The sequence below is a fragment of the Hyaena hyaena genome, unplaced genomic scaffold (genome assembly GCF_003009895.1).
Source record: "Hyaena hyaena isolate Hyena2069 unplaced genomic scaffold, ASM300989v1 scaffold_33, whole genome shotgun sequence".
Classification (NCBI taxonomy): Eukaryota; Metazoa; Chordata; class Mammalia; order Carnivora; family Hyaenidae; genus Hyaena; species Hyaena hyaena.
In genome coordinates this window covers 3970714-3998109 of record NW_024080666.1, presented here as the reverse complement: position 1 = coordinate 3998109, position 27396 = coordinate 3970714, and the positions used below count along the sequence as shown (strand labels likewise).

General features: G+C 48.8%; 1 protein-coding gene across 3 annotated transcripts in view; it reads right to left on the bottom strand.

Moving 5' to 3' along the window:
- The window catches only part of LOXHD1 (lipoxygenase homology domains 1), a 160027-nt gene that overhangs the window by 65279 nt on the left and 67352 nt on the right, over positions 1-27396 (bottom strand). For 2 of the 3 annotated variants that reach the window (XM_039228860.1, XM_039228861.1), the window contains exons 13-21: positions 21097-21251; positions 19316-19476; positions 14664-14740; positions 13604-13800; positions 10882-11074; positions 7185-7345; positions 4452-4923; positions 3853-4007; positions 1877-2010 (exon numbers count right to left, since the gene is read on the bottom strand). In XM_039228860.1, the coding sequence (XP_039084791.1) occupies positions 1877-2010; positions 3853-4007; positions 4452-4923; positions 7185-7345; positions 10882-11074; positions 13604-13800; positions 14664-14740; positions 19316-19476; positions 21097-21251 (1705 nt within the window). The remainder of the gene's footprint in view (positions 1-1876; positions 2011-3852; positions 4008-4451; positions 4924-7184; positions 7346-10881; positions 11075-13603; positions 13801-14663; positions 14741-19315; positions 19477-21096; positions 21252-27396) is intronic. The other variant, XM_039228863.1, reaches the window with a different exon arrangement.

The following is a 27396-nucleotide window of genomic DNA, read 5'->3' as shown; positions in this document are numbered from 1 at the left end:
TAATGTCTTGATTTGAGAAGGTAAGAAAAGCTAATATTTTGAAAGAGTAATGAAAGTGGACAAGTACGGACAGATATTAAAATAGATCATAAGGCTACAATAATTTAAAAATTGTGGGGCTGGCCCAGGAATGTCCAATCAATGGCACAGACTTAACTGAGCCTAATGGGGCTGCGAGGGGAAGCTGGGGATGTTTGGCTTGTTCCTGTCCTTCTGTTTTTGCCAGTACTTTATCCTTTCTCAAGCTGAAATGCCTTAGATTTGCAGAACATCTTGAGAAGTAAGGTTGGCTGACATCTTTAAGCCCATTTATCAGAAGAGTGAGTGAGAGCCCACAGGCACAGAGCACCTCGTTCAGGGTGACCTGGCAAGTTTCTGGGAGAGGACCTACCACAGCTCGGGACCCCGGTTCCCAGCCATCGGGTTGTCCCACTGCCCTTCTGTGCCGTCACAATGACTTCATGGAAAGCCGTGACAGCAGGCCACGTGTGAGGTGTGCTTTGGCTTCCTCATCTGAGGCAGTCTCTTGGGCTGGTGGGGCAGGGTGGAGGTGGGAGAGGAGGCGAGCCTCCTCAACACCCCCTGTGCTGCACAGAGACTAGCGCAAGAAGAGGGCTTGCTCCAAGAGACACCAGATCGCAAACCAAGAAGTTAAGTCAACACATGCTTATTTACTGGGTGCCCACTACATTCCAGATACCAGCAGGTACTCTGCAGCCCTACAGAATGCTCAGGATCATGCCCGCCTTTGTCTCTGCCTTCCTCTGCACTTCCTCACCACCCCTCCAGCCTTTGTTCATGTCTATGGCTCTGTGGCTTCTTTTGCTCAAGAGGCAATGGGGCCTGATTGTAGAGACACACCAGATTCGTCACCGATGGTCTGGAGTTCTAGTCTTGACTCTGGCATGAATTAGCTCTGTGGGTGTGGCTTCACCTCCTTGGGACATGGTTTCTTCACCTGTCAGGAGGACAATATGCCTTCCCCAACCTAGCTCTTTGTGGTAGCTGGGAATCTGGAGCAGGAGCCAGCAAACTATGGCCTGCGGGCCAAATATGGCCCCCTCACCTGTCTACATCCCTTAAACTAAGCATGAATTTTACATTTTAAGTTCATTTATTTTGAGAGATGGAGGGAGAGAGAAAATCCCAAACAGGCACCACACTGTCAGCACAGAGCCTATTGTGGTGTGCAAACTCATGAACCTCGAGCTCATGACCTGAGCCGAAACCAAGAGCCATACAGTTAACTGAATTTTACATTTTTAAATGGTCGAAAAAAAAAATCTAAGGAAGGGTATTATTTTGTGAGATGTGAAAATGACATGAAATTCAAGTTTCAGTGCTCATGAATAAAGTTTTATTGGAACAAAGCCACCTCCACCAAGTATCACCTGTGGCTGCTTCACTGCTGCAAAGGCAAGGAGATCAATTATGATAGAGACCAAATGGCCCCAAAGCCTAAAATATTTACTATCTGGCCTTTAGAGAAAAAGTTTGCTTACCCCTGGTCTAGAACATTAACACACGGTACTGGAAGCCACTTCGTATGTGGAGACACTGATGAGTGACTGAGCCCAGGCATGGAGACTAGGCCAGTGTCCTGTAGGGACAGGAACCCTGACCTTCTGAACGGACAAATCTCCAGAACTAGATTGGAGGTCCTACCAGACTGTCACCTGAGAGAGCAGGAACTCCAGGAGCTCCCAGGGAGCAGAGAGAGAGAGGGGGAGTGCCCACCCAGCCAGCCACAGGAACCAAACTAACATACAGCCACCTCACACCCACCCTCCGACATCCCAGCCACCCCCTCTCGACCCTCTTTCCAGGACTAAGAAGCAGGCTGGGCCTTCCCTCCCTTCCCTCAAGCCCCTCTCACGTGATCTCGTTGTTCATGTCGGTGATGTCTACTCTGTCCAGGAACCAGCCTGGTCTGTTGCCCGAGTTGTCATGGCGAATCCGAATCTTGGTCAGAGCCCCCAGGTCAATAGCATAGATGGTGAAGGTATCTGTCTGGGAAGGGCCAGGGAAGCACTCAGAGAGACGGTGCCCCCAACCCTCTGACACATCTTGCCATCAGCCTCATCCTCAGCACCTGGGGCAGCCTGGGGCCGGCAGTGAGACCCACACCATCGAGGGAGAGGGGTGTGGAAACTGCATCCAGTTGACTGGTGTGCGGACTGCACTCTTGCTTTTTAACCTGCCCACACCAGGGGTCTTCTCACTCTGTGTCCCAAAGGGTGGTGGGGGGAGTGGGAGGCCAGGAAGGTGACCGTGAGGGGCAGGGTGTGTGCTGAAACCCTGTGCTATGTGTGCACGTGTGTGCATAAGCCCCTTCAGCCACGCATTCTGACTAAGCATTTGGGATGAGCCAAAGTGCAAGTCCAAGGTGAGGTACAGAATTCAAAGTGTAAATCCGAAGTCAGAAGCAGGAGACTTGTACTCCCTCACCACGTAGGGAGGAAGACAGTGCATGTAGCACAAGTGTACAGGTGCGCACTGCAGGGGGCAGGCAACAGCAGGAACGCATAAGTGAATGGGATTCCTCTTGGCTATAACTTCTTAAACTCTCTATACCGAGAAACAGTCAAGTCTACAGAAAATTTGCAGAAATAATACAATAAAGTTTTGTGTGCCCTTCACCTACATTTTGCAACATTTGCTTTCTCTTTCTCTCTCTTTTGCTATTTTTTTTCTGAAACATTTAAAAGTAAATGGCGGATACCTTGATCCTTCACCTTTGAATTCTTCACCAAAGCTTTCCTAAGAACAGGTGATTCTTGTATAATCACAGGACAGTCACCAAACTCAGGAGACAACATCGACACAACACTATTATCTAGCATACTAGCCCGTGTTCAAATTTCATCCACTGTACCAGTTACGTCCTCTCAAACAGTTTTCTTCCAATCCAGGATCATAGTGGCTATGGAAATAAACCCTAAGCCTCAAGTCATGGCAAGGGAGTATTGAAAGAAAAAGCAGGCAGCCTCTGAAATAAATCAGAGGGACCCAGAAGTACTCTGATGGGTTTGGTGTCTCTGTGTGGATGACGGAATGTGGCTTTGGGATCGGGGCAGGAATGAAAAAGGTGAGTTGAGGAGAGTCATCCAGCCAAAGGATATTGTAAAATCTCGAAGGAAAAGATGACAGCTGGATTTTTCACACTTTTCCCACCATACCTGGAAGAGGGGTGTGTGTGCATTTCTTTTAACGCTCGAGGCTCCCACTAGGGAGGGACCAGGACTCAGTCCAGGCTTCTCAATCTTCTTTCAAGGATCCCATGCCCCACCCCCCTAATTAGGCTCATCAAGCTTCCCAGAGGCAGCTCCCACCCCTAGCTCAGCATTAACACAGCATGGGCAGGAAGACTCCCTGTCCTTGAGGTGAGCCTTCCAGATTTCCACACCACATCTCTGTCCCTCAGTCCTGTCCTCGGAGAACACCTCTCATGGTCAGTCTTAGACATCCAACCCACACTTACCCGCCATGACCCAGTGTACCGCTCTCCTTCCTACCCTGTTTTCCCCAAAGTGCCGTGGGCACTTCCTCCTTGAACCCTGGCTCTGCCCACCCAGCACCTGAGCATCTGCTACCCGTAATATCTCTGGTTAGGTCCTGCGAGCTTCGTGGTGTTCCCCTCCCCAGGCCTGTCTTACGGCCCCCCCCACCACACGGCACCGGAGCTCACAGAGGAACGAACAGCTTCCATCATGTCTGGCTGCACTCAACAGAGCCCCCTACTGGACATCATGCTGGTGCGGCTGTGGCCTTGGAAATCAGCTGAGTCTCCATGGCCCCTCACCCCCACCCCCACCCCCACCTGGCGCAAAGGCCAGAGAGCCTCCACTCTACCTGTCCCTGCTCAAACTTGTTGGACTTGTCCGACTTCTTCAGGGGCCGTTCTCCCGTGTCCCCATACTCTTCCCCGTAGATGGTCAGGTAGACGTTGGCATCGGTGCCGGCCTTGGGCACGTTCCCTGTGATTACCTGGACCTCGTAGGTGTTGGCTGGGGATGGAGAAGAATGTGGCGTTGAGGACACCCAGGCCTCGGGGTGGACCTGAGGCTCAGTCTCTCGGATCCAGCCAGCTTGTGGAGCAGGAAGGACCTACAGAGTCATCCACAAACCTGGAACTGAACCCGTCCCTCCCCACTGCTCAAGACTTCCCTTTGCCAGGAAGCCCAAGAGCCTGCGAGTCAAGGGAAAAATGCCCCTGGCCTGCCCTCCCACCTCCCGTCCCACTTTCGGTCATCGTGAGCTATATCCAGGCTCCCCTTGAGAGCCGCAGGATGAAGGCAGAGCTAACCCAGACAGAGGCCTGTCAGGTCAGGAGACCTATTTGGGAACTGTGACCAGTGCCCCGCTATGGGGCTGCCACGGGACCGGAGAGCTAGACTCCCGCCTTCACCGGGCCCCCTTCAGCGGACCGGCAGACCCCTCCTCAGGCTTACGCTCAGGACCCGGCCGGCCTGCCGGCACCAGCTCCACGGCAAGTTCATTGTCTTCCTTGCCCCGGGCCAGCCAGCGGTGGGCTTCGAACTTGTACTCCTCAATCACCTCCTGCATCCCGGGCCCAAGCTCCTCCTCTTCCTCCTCCTCTTCGGTCTCCTCCTCCTCCTCCTCCTCAGACGAAGACTCCTCCGACGAGGACTCCTCCTCCTCCTCGTCCTCCTCATCGCTACCCTTCTTCTTCTTTTTCTTTTTCTTCCTCTGCAGCTTGGCCTTCAGCCGCTCCTTCCTGAGCAGCTGCCGCAGCCTGTCCTTCTCCTTCTTCTTCCGGGCCTCCTCCTCAGGCGTGAGCTGCACCTCCCGCACCACCAGGTGCCGCAGCCACAGCGTGTCCACAAACCAGCTGGGTCCGAAGCCTTCGCCCGTGTGCCCCAGCCGGATCTTGAAGACCTCACCCACGTCCGCTGCCTCCAGCTGTGCAAAGTGCAGGGCAGTGGCTGGGGGGGGGGGGGCCCTGGCGTCCTCCCCGCCTCCCCCGCGAAGCCAGGCACGGGCCTGTGTGCGGAGCCGCAATGGGGAGGCCCAGGGCCTAGAGCCCAGAAGCTTCCACCAGCTCCCTCTCTCTCATCCTGCGGCCCCCCACCCTCCACGCACACTTCCTTCTTTCTAACCCCCAGTCATGGTCAGGACGTCTCCCTGTCTCTCTCTCTTCTTCCCCCCACATCCACACATGCACGCACACACACATGCATATCACACTCAGGTCCGTGACTCCTGGTTCCACACCTCTGCCATGCACTCCCCCGACCCAGAATGCCTTTACTCCTTCCTCTAACTCCAAGGAAATCCCATTCGTTCCAGTTCCTGAACTTGATTACTACTTTCCTTTTCAGTTTGTGCTTTTCTGCATTCTTTTTCCAAAGTTTTTTTCAACATGAATCACATACAACATAAGCAAGAAAAAAGCGTTATTTAAAAAAAAAAAAAACCCAACCCCCTCCCCCATGTCCCCAGGGACCCCAGGCCCCTCCCCCAGCACACGGCCTCTTCCTTCCCTGACAGTGCAGAGGGGGCCCAGACCTTGGCCGTGGTTCTGGACTGTCCCCGATGCCCTCCCTGTCCATGTGAGCTGCTTCCCGCCCACTTGAATGGGGGAACTGCTAAGACAGGGACTGTTCTTTCTTGCTCCTCTCCGGCCTGGGGTCCAGCACAGTGTGGATGGATCTAGCTTTTCTTCAGACGATTGGGTCCTCAGCCCTTGATCTGCTACTCTCTTCTAAGCCTCACCGTGCAGTGAGGTCTAGCTCCTGCAGAGCTCAGGGGAGGCGCCACACGGGGTCCCTGCTGGTTGGGCCACTCTGTTCTCCATTCTGTGGGGCCCCTTCTGGGGGTCTGACACTTTCCAAAGCCCGGTGCCACCAATTTTGCCGCATCTGTCCTGGGGACTGGGGACCTGAGTTCCTCAATGCCCCATGACTGGAGTCCAGGCCTAGAGGAGAACTCAGGTCTTATGACTCTGTTTGTGAAGCCACAGTGTAGTCACAACCACCTTTCTGAGAAAATTGGGAAGGAGCCAAAATGGGAGGGAACCCAGGAGCCCTGAGAAGAGGCATTTTTTTTCCTCTCAGCTCCTTAGGGGATGGGCTCTGGGCCTGGTAAGTTCATTCTTCAGCACATTAGGTCTCCTCCTCAGCATTTTCCGAGTCATAGCATCCCTGCCATCAACCTCTCCAGTCGGGCCTGCTCACTGTCCCCTCTTCCCACACCTACATCCGGCACCACTTCCAGCCACATAGCATGCTGGCATTGGAAGATGCCCTGCTCTGTTACATCCCCACAACTGGTCACAAATTCCTGAGAACATTCTCTGACCTTGACTGTTTGGATCCTTCTAAGGACTTTCAAGCAGGCCAGGGCGGCACTCTACGGCTAGGCTTGAACTTAGGAAGAATTGAAGCTCAGAGAGGTGAAATGTTAGGGCCTCTACCTCCTCCGCAGGGTCATGGGGGGTTGGCCTCAGCAAGGCCCCCTCCAGCGCTAATGTCCTGTACACCCTGGCCCAGCTCAGCCAGGCCCTGCTGGGCACTGGGGTAGGACTCCGCCAAGAACCAAGTGGCCTGAGGCACATAAACACACACAGAGCACTCAGCGTGAATATGCTCCCTGCACACATATATCTGTTACACACACACACGTGCACTAGTATCCCATATGAAACATACATGCATCACACCCGCATTCTCCTCCCCCGCCAACAGCAACATGCTTATATTCTCATCTCTTCCTCTTCTCTACTCAAAGGGAAGTGCAGACTCCTGGGGCATCGAGAATGCAGGCAAGAGGCCCCCTCACCCCCAGATCCTGCTTCGAAGCATGGCCCTGCCCACAGGTGGAGAGAGCTGTGGGATCACAGGCTGGCAGTGGGTGCAGTAACCATGGGCTTCAGGCCATATTTTGTCAAATTAGAATCACCTACTCCAGTGGTTCTTGGAATTGGCAGCATGTTAGTCTCCCAGCAGAACTTTTACAAACATACCCCGAAAACACATCCCACCATAGAGGCTCTGACTTAACTGATTTGGATGTAGGCCAGAGAGGTCCCTTTTTATTTTCTTAAAGCTCTCCAGGTGATTCTAGGAAGCCAGGGATGAGGACCACTGATCTAGTCCAATCCCTTCACTTTGGGGCATCCACCAGCCCTCTGTGGGCACCCCCGCTACCTTACCCACACATACCTGGAATGTGTCCTTGGATGCCCGCTCAAAAACTTTGGAGCGGCTGGAGAGGAAGAGCACTTCTGTCTTGCCGTCCTCGCCATAGATCTGTATGTAGACTCGGGCAGTGGTGCCTGCGCCGCCCATGTCCCCCGTCCAAACCTCAACCTCATAATGGACCACTGGGTGGGCACATGGGGGGGAAGCAGGACATTCAGTAATATTACTGACAGCAATCAGAGCAGCAAAACAAACATTCCTGACCCTGTACCATGCCTGGTGCTTCACCCTCTAACCCTCTCCTCAGCATCGTGTCATCTAACCCTCTCCTCAGCATCGTGAGGACTATCAGGGCCATTTTTCAGGTTGACAAACTGAGGCTTAGAGGGGTTGAGTAGGTGGTAGAAATGGCGAATTCAGGCAGTCAGACTTCAGAGCCTAGTCATCCACTGCATCACATGTGACTTCTTGGAGCCAGAATGAGGAGTAGTTAAAACGCCAGTGAGCACTCTCTGCTGTGTGCCTACCCCTGGGAAGATGTCATGGAGCAGAGAGAAGCAAAGGCTGTGTGTTTGCCTCTTTTCCTTATATTCAGTAAAGGACAGGGACTGAAGTCAGAATTTTTTTTTTTTAAAATATATATATTAACATGGGGTTTGAACCCATGACCCCAAGATCAAGAGTAGCATGCTCTAACAACTGAGCCAGCCAGAGACCCCTGAAATTATAATTTTCATTTAAATATATGCATCTTTCAGATGATATCAACAGATACATCTACACATAGAGAGAGTTGTCTGTATTTTGAAGTAATACGTTAGCAAGCGGTTAGAGGGTGGAAATGTGTTACAGATATGCACCACTAGAGGGCACTTCCCGATGATGAGCGAAATGTCTTCCAGAACTATGGAATCTTGGTTTTTCAGTGACTGCGGCAAGACTTGCCCACTCAGCAATGCCATATGATGATATCATGATTTTTATCTTCAAGGTAAGACTGTCATTTTCAACAAGATGGAGGATCTTCCATAACCACAGCGTTATGAGAGATTTGGGGCAGAAAATAAGAGGACTGGCTGAGAGACTAAAGAAGTTGAACTAGAGATACCAGGATCAGCTGGGAGTGAGGATAGGCAAGTGTATGCACAATGGGGGGATTCAGCAAAAGGTAGCATTCTGAATGGACAGAACCCAAAACCACATTCCCTCTGTCAGATCCTAGAGTAACAGGCAGCCAGAATCACACAAAACTACGATAGATAAAATGACCATTCAGAGAGCAAGAACCAGCTATTGGAAATTAACATGTAGTAGCTGAAAGAAAATATTCCATAACAAGGATAAAGTCAAGGACAGCTCGTAAGAACAAAAGAGGAAACTTCTCAAGAACAAAATAACGAAAGATAGAAAGGTAAGAAAAGTAGAAGAATTTCAACATCTTACCAAGAAAACAGAGGACAGAGAGTTAAAAATTGTTAAAGAAAGATCCACAAAAGTTTCAGAATTAAAAAATGCTTCTAAAAAGAGCCTGTGATGAATCGAGAGTAATGGATGAAACTACAACCACAAAAGGCAGTGAGGACATCATGAAATTTCAGAATGCCAGATATAAATATAGGATCCTACAAATTTCTAGAGAGAAAAAACCCTGAAGGGTTTGATAACAGAATGGCATCAGACTTCTGAACTGCAACACTAGGAGTTAGAAGATGGTAGAATAATTACTTCTAAACTTTAAGGGAAAAGGAGTTCTAACTCAGAATTCTATAACAAGCCAATTCCTGATCAATTGTGAGACATTTACAGACATGCAAGGTCTCAATTTTTCACTTCCATGCACATTTCCCCAGTAAGCTTTTCAGTAAAAGCAAAAAGAAGGAAGAAACCAAAAAAGAGGAAGACATGAAGTCCAGGAAACAGGAAATCGAAAAAGAAAAGAATTTCCAAAAAGATGGGCGAAAGAAAGTCCCAAAAGGACAGCTTACAACAGCCTAGAGAGCAGGAGAACAGAGGTTGCTAGAGGAATGTCTTGGGGCAAGGAGTGAGCAGAAGGAGGTAGAGAGGAAACAGAATTATGAAAAGAATTTTAGTTCTATTGGAGAGATGGAGATAAAATGATTTTATGGGAGAATTGTTTCATACCCCAACCCAAATTTGTATGTTAAAGTCCTAACCCCTAGTATCTCAGAATGTGACTTAGAGATAAGAACTTTAAAGAGAAAATTAAGTTAAATTGTGGCCATTAAAGTGAGGCCCTAATCCAATATGCTTGGTGTCTTTGTAAGAGGAAGAGATTAGGATACAGACATGCAAATGCCCAAAGGAAAGATCATGTGAACATGCAGCAAGAAGGCAGCCATTTGCAAGGTAAAGAAAAGGCTTCAGAAGAAATCTGACCTACTGACAACCTGATTGTGGACATCGGGCCTCTGGAACTATGAAAAAATAAATTTCTATTGTTTAAACCATCTAGTCTATGGTATTTTTTTTAATGGCAGCTCTACCACCCTAACACAGATAGATGGGTATATGGAAATAGAGACAGGAATATAGAAAACTACCCAAATGAAAACTGAGGCTATTATTAGCTCCAGAAAAAATAAAGAGTTGTACAAAAATTGAAATGTAATCATCATACAGTAGATGTCTCAGTAGCGAATAATACTTACATAGTTGTAATAATGTAAAAATTGAATACTGATTTAATTTTGTTGAAGGTTGGAAGGAGTGGAAGTGTGTCTGTATACACACACACACACACACACACACACACTCCTGTGTGTTAAAAGAGCTAAACCTCCTCTTCCATTGTGGGAAGTCAAGAGTTCATGTCTATGAATAAAATAATCAAGAAATTGGGAAGCAAATTATTAAAAATATGGAGATAAATTTCAGAGGAAAAGTGAAAGCAATTGTTATATCTGAAGAAGGGAGATGGTAAGGGGAATGGAACTACTGCTTTTTAAAAATCTGTATCTTGTTAACTAGTACCTGTATTACTGTGATGGAAATCAAGTTCTCACTTATAAAAAGAGAAAGAGTTGATTCCTCACAGTGGCAGGTACCATTACAGAGCACATGTATAAGACACAGTCCTGAAAGAACCTACAGGATAGTTGGGAAGAGATCACCTTGAACTTCACCTTCATTCAGAGATGTTGTCACCCTGTCCAGAAAAGTCCCCCACCCCCATGCCCTTACTATCACCCTATCCTGCTTCATTTTCTTCATAGCTCTTACTTGGCATTGTATTATATATTTATTGTTTGCCTCCCCTGACGGAATGTAAATTCCACAAGGGCGAGTTTGGCCTATTTTGTGCCGAGGGCAGTGCTGGCTCAGAGAAACAGTAAGTGTATATACTTACCATATAAATGAATAAATAAACAGCTTTATCTCCTCAGTCAGTCTTCCCAGGAGAAGACACAGACTATGTCTCAAACTCCTGTACTCAGGGCTGAGAATGCACATTTCTTAATAGAGTCATCTGCTGCCTTTATTCCAGAAAAAAATGTTTCATCCACTGACTCCTCATTTTCTGTATCTGTAAAGTGAGCCCCCTTTCCCCTCCTAGAATCATGATACCACAGGCAGTCAGAAGCCCCATTATCTCCCCTAAGCCTCCCCCTTGGAAACAAGCAAGTCATCCCACAGTCCCTCCTCCTTCCCCACGGCCCCATCCCACAATGCTGACGGCCCAGCACTGCTGCGTCCATACACTGCTGGATCTCCACCACCTCGCTGGGGTAGAGCTCCACCTCCAGGCGCCCATCAGCTTGGTTCTTGTCCAGCCAGCGGTTGGCAGGGAAGGTGTACTGCTTGCCTTGGCGGGGCACGCGGACCTGGACGCTGCCGAGGAACCAGCTGGCATGTATGCCTGTGCTGTCATGCCCAATCACCAGCCGACTGATCTAGAAAGAAACCCAGGGTGCAAGTGAGCAAAGAGCTGGTGCCCAGAAACCTCCATGCCTCCATCCCCCGCCCACCACCAACACTGGTGCAAACTGCTGTCCTCAACCCAGACCTTCAGCTCCCCAGAGGAGGGGGGCTCAGCAGGAGGAGGCTGGGTCCCAGTCTTTCCACCATCAGTCCATCGGGGGCACTAGGGAGCCACTTTTGCCTGGAGCCTCCATTCCCTCCTCTTAAGAGGAGCCCACTCTTGTGGTAGTTGTGAGAAGCAGGTTGGGGAGTGGCTGTGACTCCAGGATGTCCGTGATAATGTTGCGTGGTGGCCACACAAGGAAGCAAACATCCAAAACATTAACCATTTGCTTCGATAGCCGTGGTACTGGTTTGGCTTTGTTTTAAATAAGACACTACTGTACCCACTTCTGTGTTTCTTCTCTGATGTACCCCTTGGTTCTGTGCTCAATCGCTTCTCTCCCTCTTGGCCCTGAGGAACATCTGTCTCTTTCCAGTAACACTCAGTGGTCCACTTGCTGTGCTATTTTACATTTTGACATCTTTGCATTTAGCACAGATGACTGCGGAGATCATCATGTTACCATCCTCACAAGAACTTGGTTCTTCAATGTCAAACCCCTTTAGTGTGTGTGTGTGTGTGTGTGTGTGTGTGAGTTGAAATGCTGTTTGTGGAGTAATTATCAATTCTAACATTAGACGGAATGATCAAATAGCCTTTGGGATCCCTGTTGCCTCCCCCCGCCCCCCCAGCTTCTGTGATGGTTTGAAGGGGGTAATGCTAGCCATGAGTCTGGTGCCAGAAGGCTAGATTTAGAAAATTGTCCCTTTAAACCCTGTTCTCACTCTTATGAGTACTAAGTGCCTCTTTACAGCCAAATTTGAAAACAGCGTCATAACTGAGTGCATGTAGCCCGGGTCCCCTGGAATTATAGGAAGGAAACCAGCTTTGTTTACAAAGCCTGAGAGCCTTTTGGGTGAGTGCCAAGGGCCACAGGAGAGCTTCACTGTCCATGGTACTGGGACAGCGATGGGATCAGTTGGAAGAGTAAAGACAGGGACAAGTGTCTTCTGCCCAACAGAATGGGAAGCTCCTTACGGACAGAACTCCTAAAGTTCTTTCAATTCCAGAATGCCTAGCACCTACATGGAGCAACTGCTCATTAACAGCCAGCTTACTGAGCACTGACTGTGGGCATGTGGGTGCTATCAACATGGTTAATGCCAGTAACAATCCCCTGGCATCCCCTGTTGTTATAAAAGAGGACAAACAAAGGTGAAGTAACTTATAGGCAAGTGCAGGTAAGTGGCAACATGGGGCCTTGGGCTGTCAGCAGCCATAGCTGGCTCTCCTAACCTCTCGGCCACACTGCTTGCTGAGGGGATTTCAGGCACACAAGGAAAGGCTCCAAACTCCATTCCCCTCCCCTCAGATGTCTCATCTATCTGGGGCTGTTGCCAGAAATCCTCAGTAAAGGGAACAGCATCTCACTCCACGATTATTAATTCAGCTGAAGATGTAAGTACATTTTGGGGAAGGAAGACCGTGATTTAAGCTCATTACCATCAAGGTATAAATGACTGACATGAGAGTACTTTGATGGAGTACCTGAATAGGGTGAGGCTCAGAGAGAGGGGAAAGGGACAAGAAAGTGTGGTTGCAGACGGGAGCTTGTCGGCATCTCAATTCCTGCTAGCCACACACCTTGAGAAGGGCAGGTACTAAGAGGAAGGCCAGCTCAGACATTTCTAGAAAAGTTTTCAATGCTATGGTTGAGGGTATTAGATCTGTGTTTTCCCAGATGAAGTGCTCAGACTTATAGCAGCAGGGCTACCAGGGCCTTGACAGATGGAGACCCTCAGGTGCCATCTTCTAAGGCAGAATCGCTCCAGTGTTGCTGGGGTTGTGCACTGAAATAGGTTTCCTGAACATAATTCATAGACGTACACTCAAGCTGGGAACTGGGAAGTATTTTCAGCCCCTCTTTTCATGTCTTCCCTTCTCCTCTTTTCCTTCCCTGTATGCCTGTGTCCCCTTCTCCCCTGGGACTCAGCGACATTGGTCATGGCTATGTAGGTAAAGGAAATGTTGGAACTAGACACTGAAAATACACATTCCATCCCTAAACGGACTCTGGGAGCTTAACCACTGTCCACATACATTCTGCTGGGTCATAGCTAGAAAACAGTGTACTTTACTAACCCCCAAGGAGGCATTTTTTTTTCCATTAAAATGGGTTCCCCCATGTGCGTGTGACTGTATGTGTGATGTGCATATGTGAGTGTGTGATGTGTGCATGTGTGTGATGTATGCATGCGAGTGTGTGCTGTGTACTGGAGAGTGTGTGATGTGTGTATGTGAGTGTGTGATGCATGTGAGTGTATGATTTGTGCATGTGAGTGCATGCGTGCACATCACATGGATGTGATGTATGCACGGGAGTGTGTGCGTGCACCCACATGTGGACACACGCAGGGTGGGTGAGACCATGTCACACGGTCTTGGGAAGGAGACTTACAGTTCCAATGTTCAGGGTCTCCAGCGTGAACTCATCCACCCGGCCACGTTCAAAATAGTCTTGCAGGTTGTTGTCAGAGACGAGAAGAACTTGCTTGATGGTGTCAGATTTATCCCCATAGAGCTTGATGTAGACCCTGGAATCCGTGCTGGCCCCAGAGACATCCCCCGTCTTCAGGCTGATGTGGTAGCGGAAGTCTGGGCAGTCCAAGGTGGGAGGCAGGGAGGGAGGGGTTAGAGCAGGGCGGGGGGGAAGGGCTGGAGCAGGTGGGCGGTCTGCAGCCAGGGCGGGACACTGGGTGGGGTCAGCAGCCGAACCCTTGCTCTCCGTAAGTAGCCTCGAGATGGGGCAAGTCTCCCTTCATCTCTGCGGGTCCCCTCATCAACAACGCTGGGACGCTGATCCCCATTTGGCCCGCCCACAAGGTGTGAACATGCTAACAATGGGAAAGCATTCAAAGAATACTGAGTGTAAAAGACTTGAAGGACCTCAGACAACCACCCTGTCCAGTTTCTCATCTGATGGATGAAGACACTGGAGCGAAGGAACGTCAAGCTTTGCAGACCGTGTTGAGCGCGTTATATACGCGGTATTATTGCTAAGCACTCTGATCTCGGGTTTACAAGTGAGGAATCAGAGCTTTAAAAGGTTACATGTTTGGCCCAAGATGTCAACAGTTCAGACAGCTGGCCAGGAGTGACAGTGGCCCTAATGTGGGCCTGAGGCTCCCGGGCATGAAACGGGATGCCGTGCTGCTGTTCTTCCATTCTGTCACCCAGAAGGGTCTGCATCGTCGGTGCACAAGGGAGGACAAACACGTCTGGCTGGCTGGTGTTACCACCTTTGTTGCTCTTATCAACAGTGGCCTGTGCGCACTCAAGGGCCCACACCCAATGCCACAAAGAGACTACGGAGAAGAGATTCCAGATCCTCCCTCAGAGCCTCTTCCTCTCCACCCTCCCCATTGCTGCCTTCTGGGAATGACGCGAAGAAGGCAGCGGCCAGGAGGACGCCTCTCTGATCAGGGGCACACCCGCCACCTGGTCTCAGGACAACTTACTCTTCAGTGTTGCGTTGCTGTCACTGGGCAGCAACTCCCGGACCAACTGGCCATCATCCTTATCCTTGTCCAGCCACCTGTTGGGCAGGCAAGGGGCTGTTAGTTCTTTGGCCAACAACCAACCACCACGCTGTTCGTGCGGAGTCACCAGGGAGGCCAGAACTGGGAATTCGGCAGAGCAAAAGGCTCTGGAGAGGGTGAGAGCAAAGGGTCCCTGCCTGGACTGGGGAGGGAAGATGGCCCTGAGGCGGTGGCACTGGCTGAGGCGGGAACAGTGACAAGGAGTTAGCTGGGAGAAGTGGGAGGTGCCGTCTCCAGAGGACAGCAAATGTTGGGACGGAGCAGAGGCTCCAGGCGTTGATAGAAGGCCAGTGTGGATGCAAGGCAGCGGGGGAAGGGCAGCGAGCCTGCAGCAAATGAGGCCGGACAAGTGGAAGGGTGACAGGATGTAGGACCTTGGCAATCACAGTAAAGAGTTTGTCCTGAAATCCATGAACACCGGTGTCATTGTTATCATCAAACACAATCACCTCTCTTTGGGAGAGCCTGCCACATGCATGGCACTGTGCTGAGCGCTCTGGGGAGAGGAGGAGGCAGAGACGATACACCGAGATCAGTAAAGACACAGCTCACCCCTTAGAGAACCTACTATCTAGTTAAGAAGACAGGACAGATCAGCCAAGGTGCTGAAGACCAGGACAAGGAAGGCTGTTGAATCAAAGTGCAACAGGAATTCAGAGCAATGAGGACAGCTTGTGGCGAAGGGGCTCTGCTCTGAGTCCTCGAGGAATAATGGGATTTGCCAATAAGGAGAAGCTAGGTCTGGACCCTACAGGGCTGAGTTTGGTGGTGGTGTCTCCTCTATATGTCAGAGTGGGCCATGGCCCCAGCTCTCTGCTGGTCACCCACCTGGGGGCAGCATATTGCACCGGGTCACCCAAAAAGCGCTATTCCCACTGAGCACAGGATGTAGCCTGAGAAATCAGACGACTGTGCAAATACAAGGTGCCTAGGCCCCAGTACTCATGAGGGTCTGTGACACAGGTAACAGCAGCGGAAGGGACACCTTCAGTGATCTCCAGAACCGTGGGGAAGCCAGAGTACCTGCCTCTTAACCAGGATCTCCCCATCCTCTGCATTAGAGGTGGTCTTGGCAACCCAGCCCTGTTATACTCCTGGCAGGGAGGCACCTTCCTGAAACCGCAGTCTTTCTGCCAATATACCCCCACCTGAGGGTCAGCATCCCCAGCCCTTCTCTCTTGCTCCCGCCCCAAGCTCATGAACTTACACCCCCACGGGGCCTTACTGCCTGCCAGCTGTTAGCTCACACAAATGTTAGTGAGGAGCTAAGTGGTTACACTCGCCATGGGCTTCAGTCCAGAACAACACAATCATTGGGATTCTAAAACATGAGGATGCAATTGTGGAATTCTGATGCGGACACAGGCAGGGGGCGGAGGGGAGGCAGGGAGAGATATTTGAGAGCAGGAACTACTGCCTAGAGTCCCTCCAGTCAACCTGTTAGGAGCCCCACCTCTGTCCTGTGGAGGTCACTGCCTGCAGAGGTCACCCAGCACTTCCCACAGATAGAGACTGCAGAGAAGGGTGTGGCGCGGCCCCCCGCAGGGGTATGATGGAGCCAACACACCCTCTGCCATCAGAAAACACACACACTCTCCTATCCCTCTCGCCACCACTCACCCATCCCCAGGCCCACCCCAGCAGTAGAGGGACACCGTGGCTTGTCATTTCAGTTTCCAATGAAGTACTTGCAGGGTGTTAATAGAGATTTCCAAATATAGCCATTTTCTTTCAGCTTTAGACACTTGGGCCCAGGTTCAGAGTGAGAGGCTGCTAAGTGGGTGAGTCCATTTATTGGTGATTTTATTGCTGTTTCCCTGGGCCCACAAGAAGGTACACACATGCACATATACATGCCCACCACATACACACACGCACGTACGTGTGCACCTGACAGAGCTAAACTGCTCATCCTACCTGACCCTGGCAGAGAAGTCTGGATAAAGAGACCTGCTTTGTTCTCTCCCAGGGAGTTAAACAACAGCTCAGGCGAGAAAAAGCAGCAGCTTGAAGCTCAAGCTCTACTTCCAGGTTCTTCAAAGTCCTCCTGGGTCCTGAGTTGGCAAATGCCATCACCACATGCCTCAGCAAGGTACAAGAATCCATTTTCTCAAAACTGCAGGAACACTTTAAGTGTTTGGGAGCAGAGAGGGCTCCAGGGGGTCTGGGGGCCTCAGCTTGCCTTGTGACCTACAGTCAGCATCACCTGTGTCTTTGGCAGACGTGGCTCCTGTCACAGGGCAATCCCATTTCATCCTCCCCATCACTGTAAGACACATCCTGGCAGGAAGGTACAGAAGACCAGAAAGGTTAAGACATTTGCCCAAAGCCACACAACAGGGACATGGCTAAGACTCCTGGTCCCACACTCCCCCTGCATCATGCATGTAGCAATGATCCCCTTTCCAGATTCCCCATCCTGTTACTGACCCATCTCAGGGCTCAGTCCTCACCATTCTTCACCCATGTTCTCTCCGAAGGATCCTATGCATTTCCCTGACTTTAAATTCCATTGCTATGCTCTCATTTCCTGGATCTATTTCTCAAGGCCTGATTCTGCCTACTTGACTCAAAAGCATCTCAAACCTAAATGCCCCAGCTAAACCTCCAGAGTTCGAGAACTTCAACCCTCAACGCTTCCTCTCCAGGCTCCCCATCTCCACCCTCAACCCTTCCTCCCCAGGCCCCCCACTTCAGCAAGAGCATGACCTCTGCCCATCTACCAAAGGCAGAGACCTGGGGTCTCCAATTACCCTCTCTCTTGTGGGCACATCCTACGAGCTCTATCTCCGGGATCTGCCTCTGGTGTGGCCCCTTCTCCCCACCTCTACGGCCACCACCTAGAGCCAAGCTGCCATGTTACAGGTTTAAATGTGTCCCCTAAAAATGATATGTTAAAGTATTTTTTAAATGTTTATTTATTTTAGAGGGATAGAGACAGAACATGAGCGAGGGAAAGGCAGAGAGAGAGGGAGACACAATCTGAAGCAGGATCCAGGCTCTAAGCTGTCAGCACAGAGCCTGACATAGGGACCTGAATTCATGAAATGCGAGATCATGACCTGAACCTAAACCAAGAGTTGGACACTTAACAGAATGAGCCATCCAGGTGCCCGAATATGTTAAATTCTTAACCCCTAGTACCACAGACTGTGACCTTATTTGGAAATAGTGTACTTACAGAGGTAATCGAGTTCAAATGAGGTCACCTTAGGGTGGCCTTACTCCAAAATGACTGGTGTCCTCATAAAAAGGGAAATGTGAACACAGAGATAGACATGCACAGAGGGAAGGTGATGTGAAGACACAGGGAGAAGGTGGCCATCTACCTGCGGCCACCAGAAGCTGAGAAGCATGGGGAAAACCCTGTGCAGAGCTCCTTCAGAGGGGCCATGGCCCTGCTGACACCTTGAATTTGGACTTCTGGTCTTGTAACTGTGAGACAATAATCCTGTGGTGTAAGCCACTCAGTCTGGTGTGCGTTAGCACAGCAGCCCAGCAAATTAATACGTGCCATCGGGGGCCCTGCAAAGCCTCCTATGAGGCTCCATGTCCCCTCTGGACTTTCCATCCAGAAGCCAGAGGAGACCTCCTAAAATGGAAGTTGCCTAAAGCCACATAGTGGCTGCCTGTCCCTGCCTGACACTTGTCTCTGTCCACCTCTGACCTCACCTAGTGACCTTCTCCTTTGCTTTGGTCTCACTGAAGTTCTCGAACCCTCAAGCTCTTTCCCTGGTACTTTCCTTTTTATTCCTCAGGAAGTCAGCTCAACTGTCCCCTCTGCAGACAGATTACTCAGCACCTCCATCTTGAAGCCACCCCACCTCTGTGTGGCTGGTCCCAGCAGCCTCCAGGCCATCATGCGGTTTCCTTCATCCCATTCCTCGCAGTCCATGAGTATGGCTTTCACTGTTTATTCACTTCCTTATTGTTTAGTCCCATTCTAGGCTACGCACTGCAAGAGGTCAAGGAGCACGTGTGGAACAAGTGATTAATAAATATCTTTTGAGTGAATGGGAGTAAGTCCGCTCCATCCAGCCATCAGCCAGGCAGCCTCTTGGTCCAGTAGGGGAAAAGGGGTGAGTGAGGGACTTGGAGAGTAACCAGAACTCTCCCACCTCGTCCTTCATCTGCATGTGCCAATCAGCCCCTTGCCAGCCTCTGCATGAATCCCCTCCTCAGTCCCGCGTCTCATGCCACCTCTCCAGCCTGGATGAACCCCCCCTCCTTGCCATCCATCCACCCTCTGATCTTCTTAAATCTTAATTTTTTTTTTAACTTTCATTCTGCAGCTAACTAACAGTGTGAGATAACTCAGTTAAATTCTGAAATTGCCATATTGTATCTTTAAAAAGTAAGAACACTGGTACATAAATAGACACAGTAGCAGCGCACTGGGACCTGTGAATCGGGGTGTCCGCACCTGCGGGTTGGGATGGGGATGCAAGTCTAAGCACCATCAGGAGGGCCACCTCTTTCTTGCACCAGCAACATGCTTAAGCCACTACCTTGCTCCCCAGTCCATGGTAGTGGGTAGGGCTGAGTCTTCCCAAAGCCGGGACCCCACACACCTGAGACAGGGGAACTCCACGTTGTCACTCTCAGGCTGCCCTTCTTCTCTCACGAGCACGCGCTCCAGGAACCAGCCGCTGCCCGCGCCTTTGCCGTCATGCCTGATCCTCACCCGCCTCACCTTCCGCATGGTGACCGACTCGATGGTGAACTCGTCAGCCTTCAGAGGCGGAAGACAGCAAGGGCAGTTGGACAGTGGCTCCCAAACACCAAGGGAAAACACAAGTCCAGAAATCAGTAACGCCAGGGCTGACGGGTTGGGCTACTGGCCTTTCACAGGTAGGCTGGGGGATACCTAGAAAGAACAGATCTAACCCCTTCCCCAACTGCTCCCACTGGGAAGCCATTCGATAGCAAGTTCCCAACAATGGAGTCTATGTTTTTTGGTTAAACAATGGCCATTCCTTATGATCTCCTTCTAAGCGGCAGATCTCCCAGGAGGATGTACACAATAGGCTGTTACCAGTCACTAACCATTTATCATGAATGAATTCCTTGGCTAATCAACTTGGGCTCCTCCTATAGAAAGATACTGGCTGGGGGACCAGTAGTCTTGCTAATTTCACAGTCCTGCCTGCTAATGGGGCGGCAGAAATACAGTAGGGGCTGGCGAGGCGCCAAGCCTACATGAGCACATCTGGGAGCCTCCAGGAACAGGAACACAAGTGTGGGACTGAGGGACAAAGGAGTCAGAAGAGGTAGAAGGAAAAAGTAGGAAAGGGTAGGTAGGTGGGGGGGAGAGAGGAAACGTACAGATCTATGTGACGTCTCCCCCACCGTTCCTCCACTGTGAACTTCCATGTACCTGCAACACCCAGATTATTTTTGCTACCCAAGAACCAGGCCAGCCTGGATTGGCCGCAAAGAGACCTTCACTTGGGTCCCAGGGCTTGCCTTACCATCGCCAAGGAAGAGGCAGCAGAGGGGGAGAGAGCCAAGACCTAGGTAAAGTCAGCCTGCAAATCTGCTTCACCTGGTGAGCACCTCCAGCCTCACATTATTGCAACAACGACGCTACTGAGCACCTGCTCTGTGCTGCAGGCCAGGTCTGGTGGCCGGAGCAGTACATTCGCATCCCTGATCTTCACATCAGCTGCCTACAGGTAGGCATCCCTTCCCCCATTTTAGACCTGGGAAAACAGGCTGGGGGAACGGGGCTACTGGCCCCAGGCTGGGTTTGCCCCCAGATCTGCCTGCCACTTTGCCCATCTCCCCGCTCAGCCTCCCCGGGAAACCCATCTGACAGGTGCAGAAAATGAGGGGTGCACCCCGCACATCCGTAATACGGCTAGGAGCAGATCCCAACTCTTCCACTCCCCGTTTAGTGTTCTTTCTTGGTTTTTCTCTCAAAAGGAAACGACAAGGTCCCCCAGTGGTCATGTCGAGGGGAGAATGGAAGTTTCTAGCTTTCCGTCCACTAGCTGCCATCCTCCCATCCACAGGCAAGGTGCCCACCATTCCTCCCTGCCTGGCCACCTCTGAGGGAAGAGAGGTGCCGCTCCTACTTCCCCAAATGTCCTCCTCTTCAGCCCCCTTCTCAAAGCTTAAGGGTGGGGAGGGGACCATGACCTCTCCGGGTGGCTCTTCAGGTCCCAGCTGAACAGTCCCAGCCTGGAGGAGGTCATGCATATTAGTTTGCCATTCCCCTCAGCAAGCCTCTCCGACAGCTGGGCCCCAGCACCCACATCGGCTCTACGTTAGCAGGGAAGGGAAGACAGAAGACAAGGGAATAGGACCTGGGACGCAGCGAGCGCGTGGGGGAGGTGCATGGCTGACTCACATTGCCCTTCTCAAAGAGGTCCGTGTTGTTCCTGCAGTTGTAGAGCAGCCGCTCCCCGGTGTCCCCCACGTCGCCAAAAAGGCAGAGGTAGACATTGGCATCGGTTCCTGCACCTTCAAGTTCTCCGGTGCACACGGTCACACGGTACCGGGCCACTGCCAGGTAGAAAAAGGGACATAGTGGCTGGCCTTCCCCTGCTCCCAGCACTGGCCCCACTATCCTGCCTCTAAGCACCTCCTCCCTCTCTCCCTCCAAGTCTTCCCCGGCTGACTCTGCTCCCTCTCCAGCTACGCAAATCCCGGCTCAATCCAGTCAAGGATCAGCTCACCTGCAGATGCCTCTTCCCACAAAAACCAGAGGCTCCCAGTCCCAGTCAAGCATCAGAATCCCCTGGGAAATTCCTGAAGAATGCAGATTCCTATGTCCCACCTAGACTTCCCAAATCTTAGTCTCCAGAGGTGGGATCCCTAAAACTGCTCTGTTTACATGCGCCCCCAGGAGACTCTGATGGGGTTGACAGTGTTTGGGGATCACAGGTCTGATTCAAATAATCCGACCCTTGGTTCCATCTAACCCAGCAAGACTCTTTTGTCTTAGGTGGTTCTCCAATTCATATGTGTCCTGTCTTCGCAAGTCAGATGATTTTTCTTTGTGAAACAGAACCAAGCCCCTTTTTTCCTCAGAAACAAAAGGCACAGAGAAGGGCATTTGTGGGGATGAGCACTGGGTGTTATATGGTAACCAACTTGACAATAAACTATTTGTAAAAAAAATAATAATAAATAAAAAAATAAAAATAGTGGATACCAAAAAAATAGTGGATTAAAAAAAAATGAAAGGCACAAAATGCAGCCACCATGGGAAGGACAACAGCTCCTTTCTCTGCTGAAAATGTACCTTGGAGGAGGTAGACCTGCATCCCTGTCCATCACAGCCTCCTTTCTCCCTTCAAATAAGCTTGAAAGTGAAGTTCATTCATTCAGTTAGTCATTGGCTCATTTGTCCTGTGTGTGTTGACTGAAGCCTAGTCAGTGTCAGGCACCATTACAGGATAGATTCAGCAGTGAGCAAGACCAACAGACTCCTGCCCCCATGGTTACAGCAGAGTTGAGAGTCGGCAGGTGGAGAGGAAAGATGGACAGTAAAATCATAACAAATTATAACCAGGAAAATTTCCAAGTTATGTCTGCAACAAAGATTACATAGGAGCAGGGTGCCCTAGAGTGGAATGGAAGTGGGGAGGGGGAGTGTGGTGAGGGAGTGAAAAGGATTTAGAGATGCAGTGAGGAGGTGATGTCTGGTCAAATGCTAATGAGAGGAGCCAACCACAGGAAGCTCTGCGAGAAGAGGGTACAGGTAAGTGTGAAGCCCCAGTGTGGGGATGAGCAGCAAATGTTCCAGCAGAGAGAAGGCTAGTATGTCTTGGGGAGGAGAGGAGGGGGGTTAGATGAAGTCCAGAAATAGACCAAGGCCAGCACTGGGAAGGTATGACAGGTCAAAGTAAAAGTGTGACTTTCTAATGGGAAGCCATTATAGCACTTTTAGTAAGTAAGTAATTTGATCTGATTTATGGGGTTTTTTTTCTTTTTTGGAATAACTTTAAAATTTATTTTTCTTTCATAGTTTATTGTCAAGTTTGTTTCCCTGTAACACCCAGTGCTCATCCCCAGAAGTGCCCTCCTCCATGCCCATCACCTCCCTTCCCCCCCCCCCCCCCCCCCATCAGCCTTCAGTTTGTTCTCAGCATTCAAGAGTCTCTCATGGTTTGCCTCTCTCCCTCTCCCCACTATTGTTCCCCTTCTTCTCTCCCATGGTCCTCTGTTAAGTTTCTTCTAATCCACCTATACATGAAAACGTATGGTATCTGTCCTTCTCTGCTGACTTATTTTGCTCAGCATAACATCCTCAAGGTCCATCCATGTTGCTACACATGGCCAGATTTCATTCTTTCTCATTGCCATGTAGTATTCCATTGTATACATAAACCATATCTTTTTGATCCATTCGTCAGTTGATGGACACTTAGGCTCTTTCCATGATTTGGCTATTGTTGAGAGTGCTGCTATGAACATTGGGGTACATGTGCCCTATGCATCAGCACTCCTGTATCCCTTGGGTAAATTCTTAGCAGTGCTATTGCTGGTCATAGGGGAGTTCTAGTGTTAATTTTTTGAGGAACCCCCACATTCTTTTCCAGAGGGGCTGCACCAGTTTACATTCCCACCAACAGTGTAGAAGGGTGCCTGTTTCTCCACATCCTTGCCAGCATCTAGAGTCTCCTGATTTGTTCATTTTAGCCACTCTGACTGGTGTGAGGTGGCATCTCAGTGTGGTTTTGATTTGTATTTCCCTGATGATGAGGGAGGCTGAGCATCGCTTCATGTGTCTGTTGGCCATCTGGATGTCCTCTTTGGAGAAGTGTCTGTTCATGTCTTCTGCCCATTTCTTCACTGGATTATTTGTTTTTCAGGTGTGGAGTTTGGTGAGTTCCTTATAGATTTTGGATACTAGCCCTTTATTCGGTATGTCATTTGCAACTATCTTTTCCCATTCTGTCAGTTCCCTATTAGTTTTATTGATTGTTTCCCTTGCCGTGCAGAAGCTTTTTATCTTGATGAGGTCCCAAATGAGGTTCTTCATTTTTGCTCTTGATTCCCTTGCCTTTAGGGATGTGTCAAGAAAGAAACTGCTGCGGTTGAGGTCAAGGAGGTTGTTTCCTGCTTTCTCCTCTAGGGTTTTGATGGTTTCCTGTCTCACATTCAGGTCCTTTATCCAATTTGAGTTTATTTTTGTGCATGGTATGAGAAAGTGATCTAGTTTCATTCTTCTGCATGTTGCTGTCCAGTTCTCCCAGCACCATCTGTTAACGACGCTGTCTTTTTCCCATTGGATACTCTTTTCTGCTTTGTCAAAGATTAGTTGGCCATACATTTGTGGGTCCAATTCTGAGTTCTCTATTCTATTCCATTGGTCTATGTGTCTGTTTTTGTGCCACTGATTCATGTTTTAAAGAGTACTCTGGCTGCCATATGGAGAACTGATTGTAGGGGAAGAAGAAGGAGAGAACTGATTATAGGAGTGAATCAGAGAGGCCAGTTAACAGAATATTACAGTTGTCTAGAAAATAGAGGAGGGTACTTAAGGCTGGGGTGCTGTGGAGATGGAGAAGCCAGTAAAGATATATTTTTGAGGTAGAATCAATAGTACTTGGTGATGGATTGGATAAGTAACTGAGGGAAAGAGGAATCATGGATGATTCCTAGGGTTTTGGCTTGGGTAACTAAATAGTATTCCCAATAAAAAGTAGGGATGCCTGGGGCGGGGGGGAGATAGGTTTGGGGATATGAATCAATGGTTCTGTTTGTTCATTATAAATTTGTGGTATCTATTAGATGTTCATAAAGAGAGGCCAAGATGGCAGTTGCATATGTGTCTGGGGAGTCAGGACTGTTGGTAGGACTGGTCATCACTGGCACATGGATTCCACTGAAATCAATGGGACCAAATGAGATCCCCCATGGAGAGGATGTAGACAAAGATTAGAGGGACACCAGCATTACAGATCAAGCCCAGAAGAAGCTAGCAACTCAGATGAGAAGCAGCCAGTGAAGCAGGGGAGGGGTGCGGGGGGGGAAAGGGGGGAGAGAACATGTCTCTGAAACCATGAGAAGGGAGGAATGATCGTCTGTAGTAAATGCCACTGAAGACAGAGAGTGACCTTTGGTTTAGTTACATGGAAAGCACTTGTGTCAAGGACAAGAGCAGCCTCAGTGAAATTGTGGGGGAAGGGAAGAAGCCCTACAGCAAGAGTCTGAATAGAGAATAGAAAGTGAGAAAGTGGATACAGCACCTGGATGCCTGGCTAGAACTCTCTCAAGAAGTGTACTGTGAAGAGGAATACAAAAGGGAAGTAATAGTTGGAATGGGGATTAGGTTTAAAGATGTTTTATTATAAAATATTTAAGATGTGAGATACTAGATTATTATACCAAATGGAAACGGTCCTGTGAGAGAAAAGAAATGATAATGCATGAGAGAAGGTGAAGTTCTTTAGAGAAGAAAAAGATGACTAGAGCATAGATAAAGGACTAGATTTTCTAGGGTTCAAGAAACTACAACTATAGAGACTGGAAGGAGGGTAGAGGTGTAGCCTCAGAGGCAGTGACAGGTTGTGGGACAGCCTTAAGTACAAACTGAGATATACGGAGTTATAAATTTAAAATGAGGCCAGTCCACAAGGCTGCATGTTGTACTACAGTAAGTCTACAATAACTGAATAGGTCACTTGTTGACTTTACCTACGGTTTATCCAGGCAAGCATGATAGAGAGATATAAGGGCAGAAAAGATAAAGGCATCTTTAGAGGCAGATTACAATGGTGGACCATGCAATCTCAGCCAGGTATAGAGAAAACTGAGTACAAGAAGAAGGTGATAATAAGATGAGTAGAATATAGGTCTTGATGCAGTTAAAAAATGTTAGGGTGAGAAAGGCAAAGCTATGGAGACAGTAAAAAGATCAATGGTTGCCAGGGACTGGGTAGGGGGGAAGGGACAGAAAAATAGGCAGAGCACAGAGGATTTTTTAGGGCAGTGAAATTAATCTGTATAATACTATAATGGTGGATACATGTCATTATAAATTTGTCCAAACGCATAGAATGTACAGTACCAAGAGTGCTCCACAAGTAAAGTATAAACTCAGGGTGCTAGGGATGTATCGACATAGGCTCATTAATTATAACAAAATGTATCCCTCTGGTCAGGGATGATGATAATGGAGGGGGTACACAAGTATGGGGGAAGGGAGTACATGATAAATCTTTATACCTTCCTCCCAATTTTGCTGTGAACCTAAAACTGCTCTAAAAAAATAAAGCCTATTTTTAAAACTGAAGGAGCTATAAAGATATTCCCAGATAAACAAAAACTGAAAAAAAATTCATCACTAGTAGACTTGCCATACAAGAATATTTAAAGGGAGTCCTTCACATTAGACATTAGACAGTGGGGTGTCTGGGTGGCTCAGTTGGTTAAGCGTCTGACTTCGGCTCAGGTCATGATCTCACAGTTCGTGGGTTCAAGCCCCACATCGGGCTCTGTGCTAGCTCAGAGACTGGAGCCTGTCTTCGAATTCTGTGTCTCCCTCTCTCTCTCTGACCCTCCCCTGCTCACTCTCTCTCTCTCAAAAATAAATAAAACATATTAAAAAAAAGACATTAGACAGCAACTTGAATTCACCCGAAGAAATAAAAGAACTGGGGAAAGTAACAACATAGTAAATGTGTAGACAGTATCATGTAATTTTTTTATTGTAATTATTTTCTTCTCATACTTTGTAAAAGACCATTGCATAAAGCAGTAAATATAAAACTTCACAGGTGGGTTTAAAATATACACAGACATGATTTGTATGGCAGTATAGCACAAAGGAAATGGAAGAGAACAAACCTACATTGTAGCAAAGTTTTAGTATATTATTGAAATTAAGTTGGTATTAATCTGAACTAGATTGCTATAAGTTAAGAACATTAATTGTAATTCTCTTGGCAAACATTAAAAAATTACAAAAAAGATATGTTAAAAGAAACAAGGAACCAAAACAGTATGCTAGAAAATATTTATTTAATACAAAAGAAAGTAGTAATGTAAAAATACAGGAAAAAACAAACAAACATTGAAACAGAAAACAAATAGCAAAATGGCAGGCATAAATCCTGCCATATCAGTAATAATATTAAATGTAAATGGACTAAATATTTCAATCAAAAGGCAGAGTGTGATCATCATCCTGCAGAAACACGATGGGTCTTTTTACCCCGTATTTACTCAGATACCAAGGCTGATGATGCCACATATGTACCAAGAGTGAATATAAGATGTATTATTCATATAATGAGGAGCTCTGGGGAGAGGTATGGTAGGTTCCCAAGAGGGTCCAAAAATGGCTGGAGATAGCAGGGAAGGATGACTAGCTTGGGATTTTATGGTAATTAAGAGATGAGAATTCCCTTGCCAGGGTCAGGGCTTGCATGGCTTGAACTTTCCACCAGTGCGAAGAGAGGAAGCATCCAGTCTTCTGATCAAATTGCCCAGATATTAGGCAGAAAGGGGGAGGGGTAGTGTAGCTTGAAAGTTGTCAGCAGTCAAATATCAAAAAAAGTCACACTATTACACAGAGATTGGCAAAATTGATAATGGATATAACTATCTGCTATATAGAGAGACACACTGTAGATTCAAATACATAAATAGGTTGAAAGTAAAAGAATGGCTACCAGAACTGGCCACCAGAAACAGA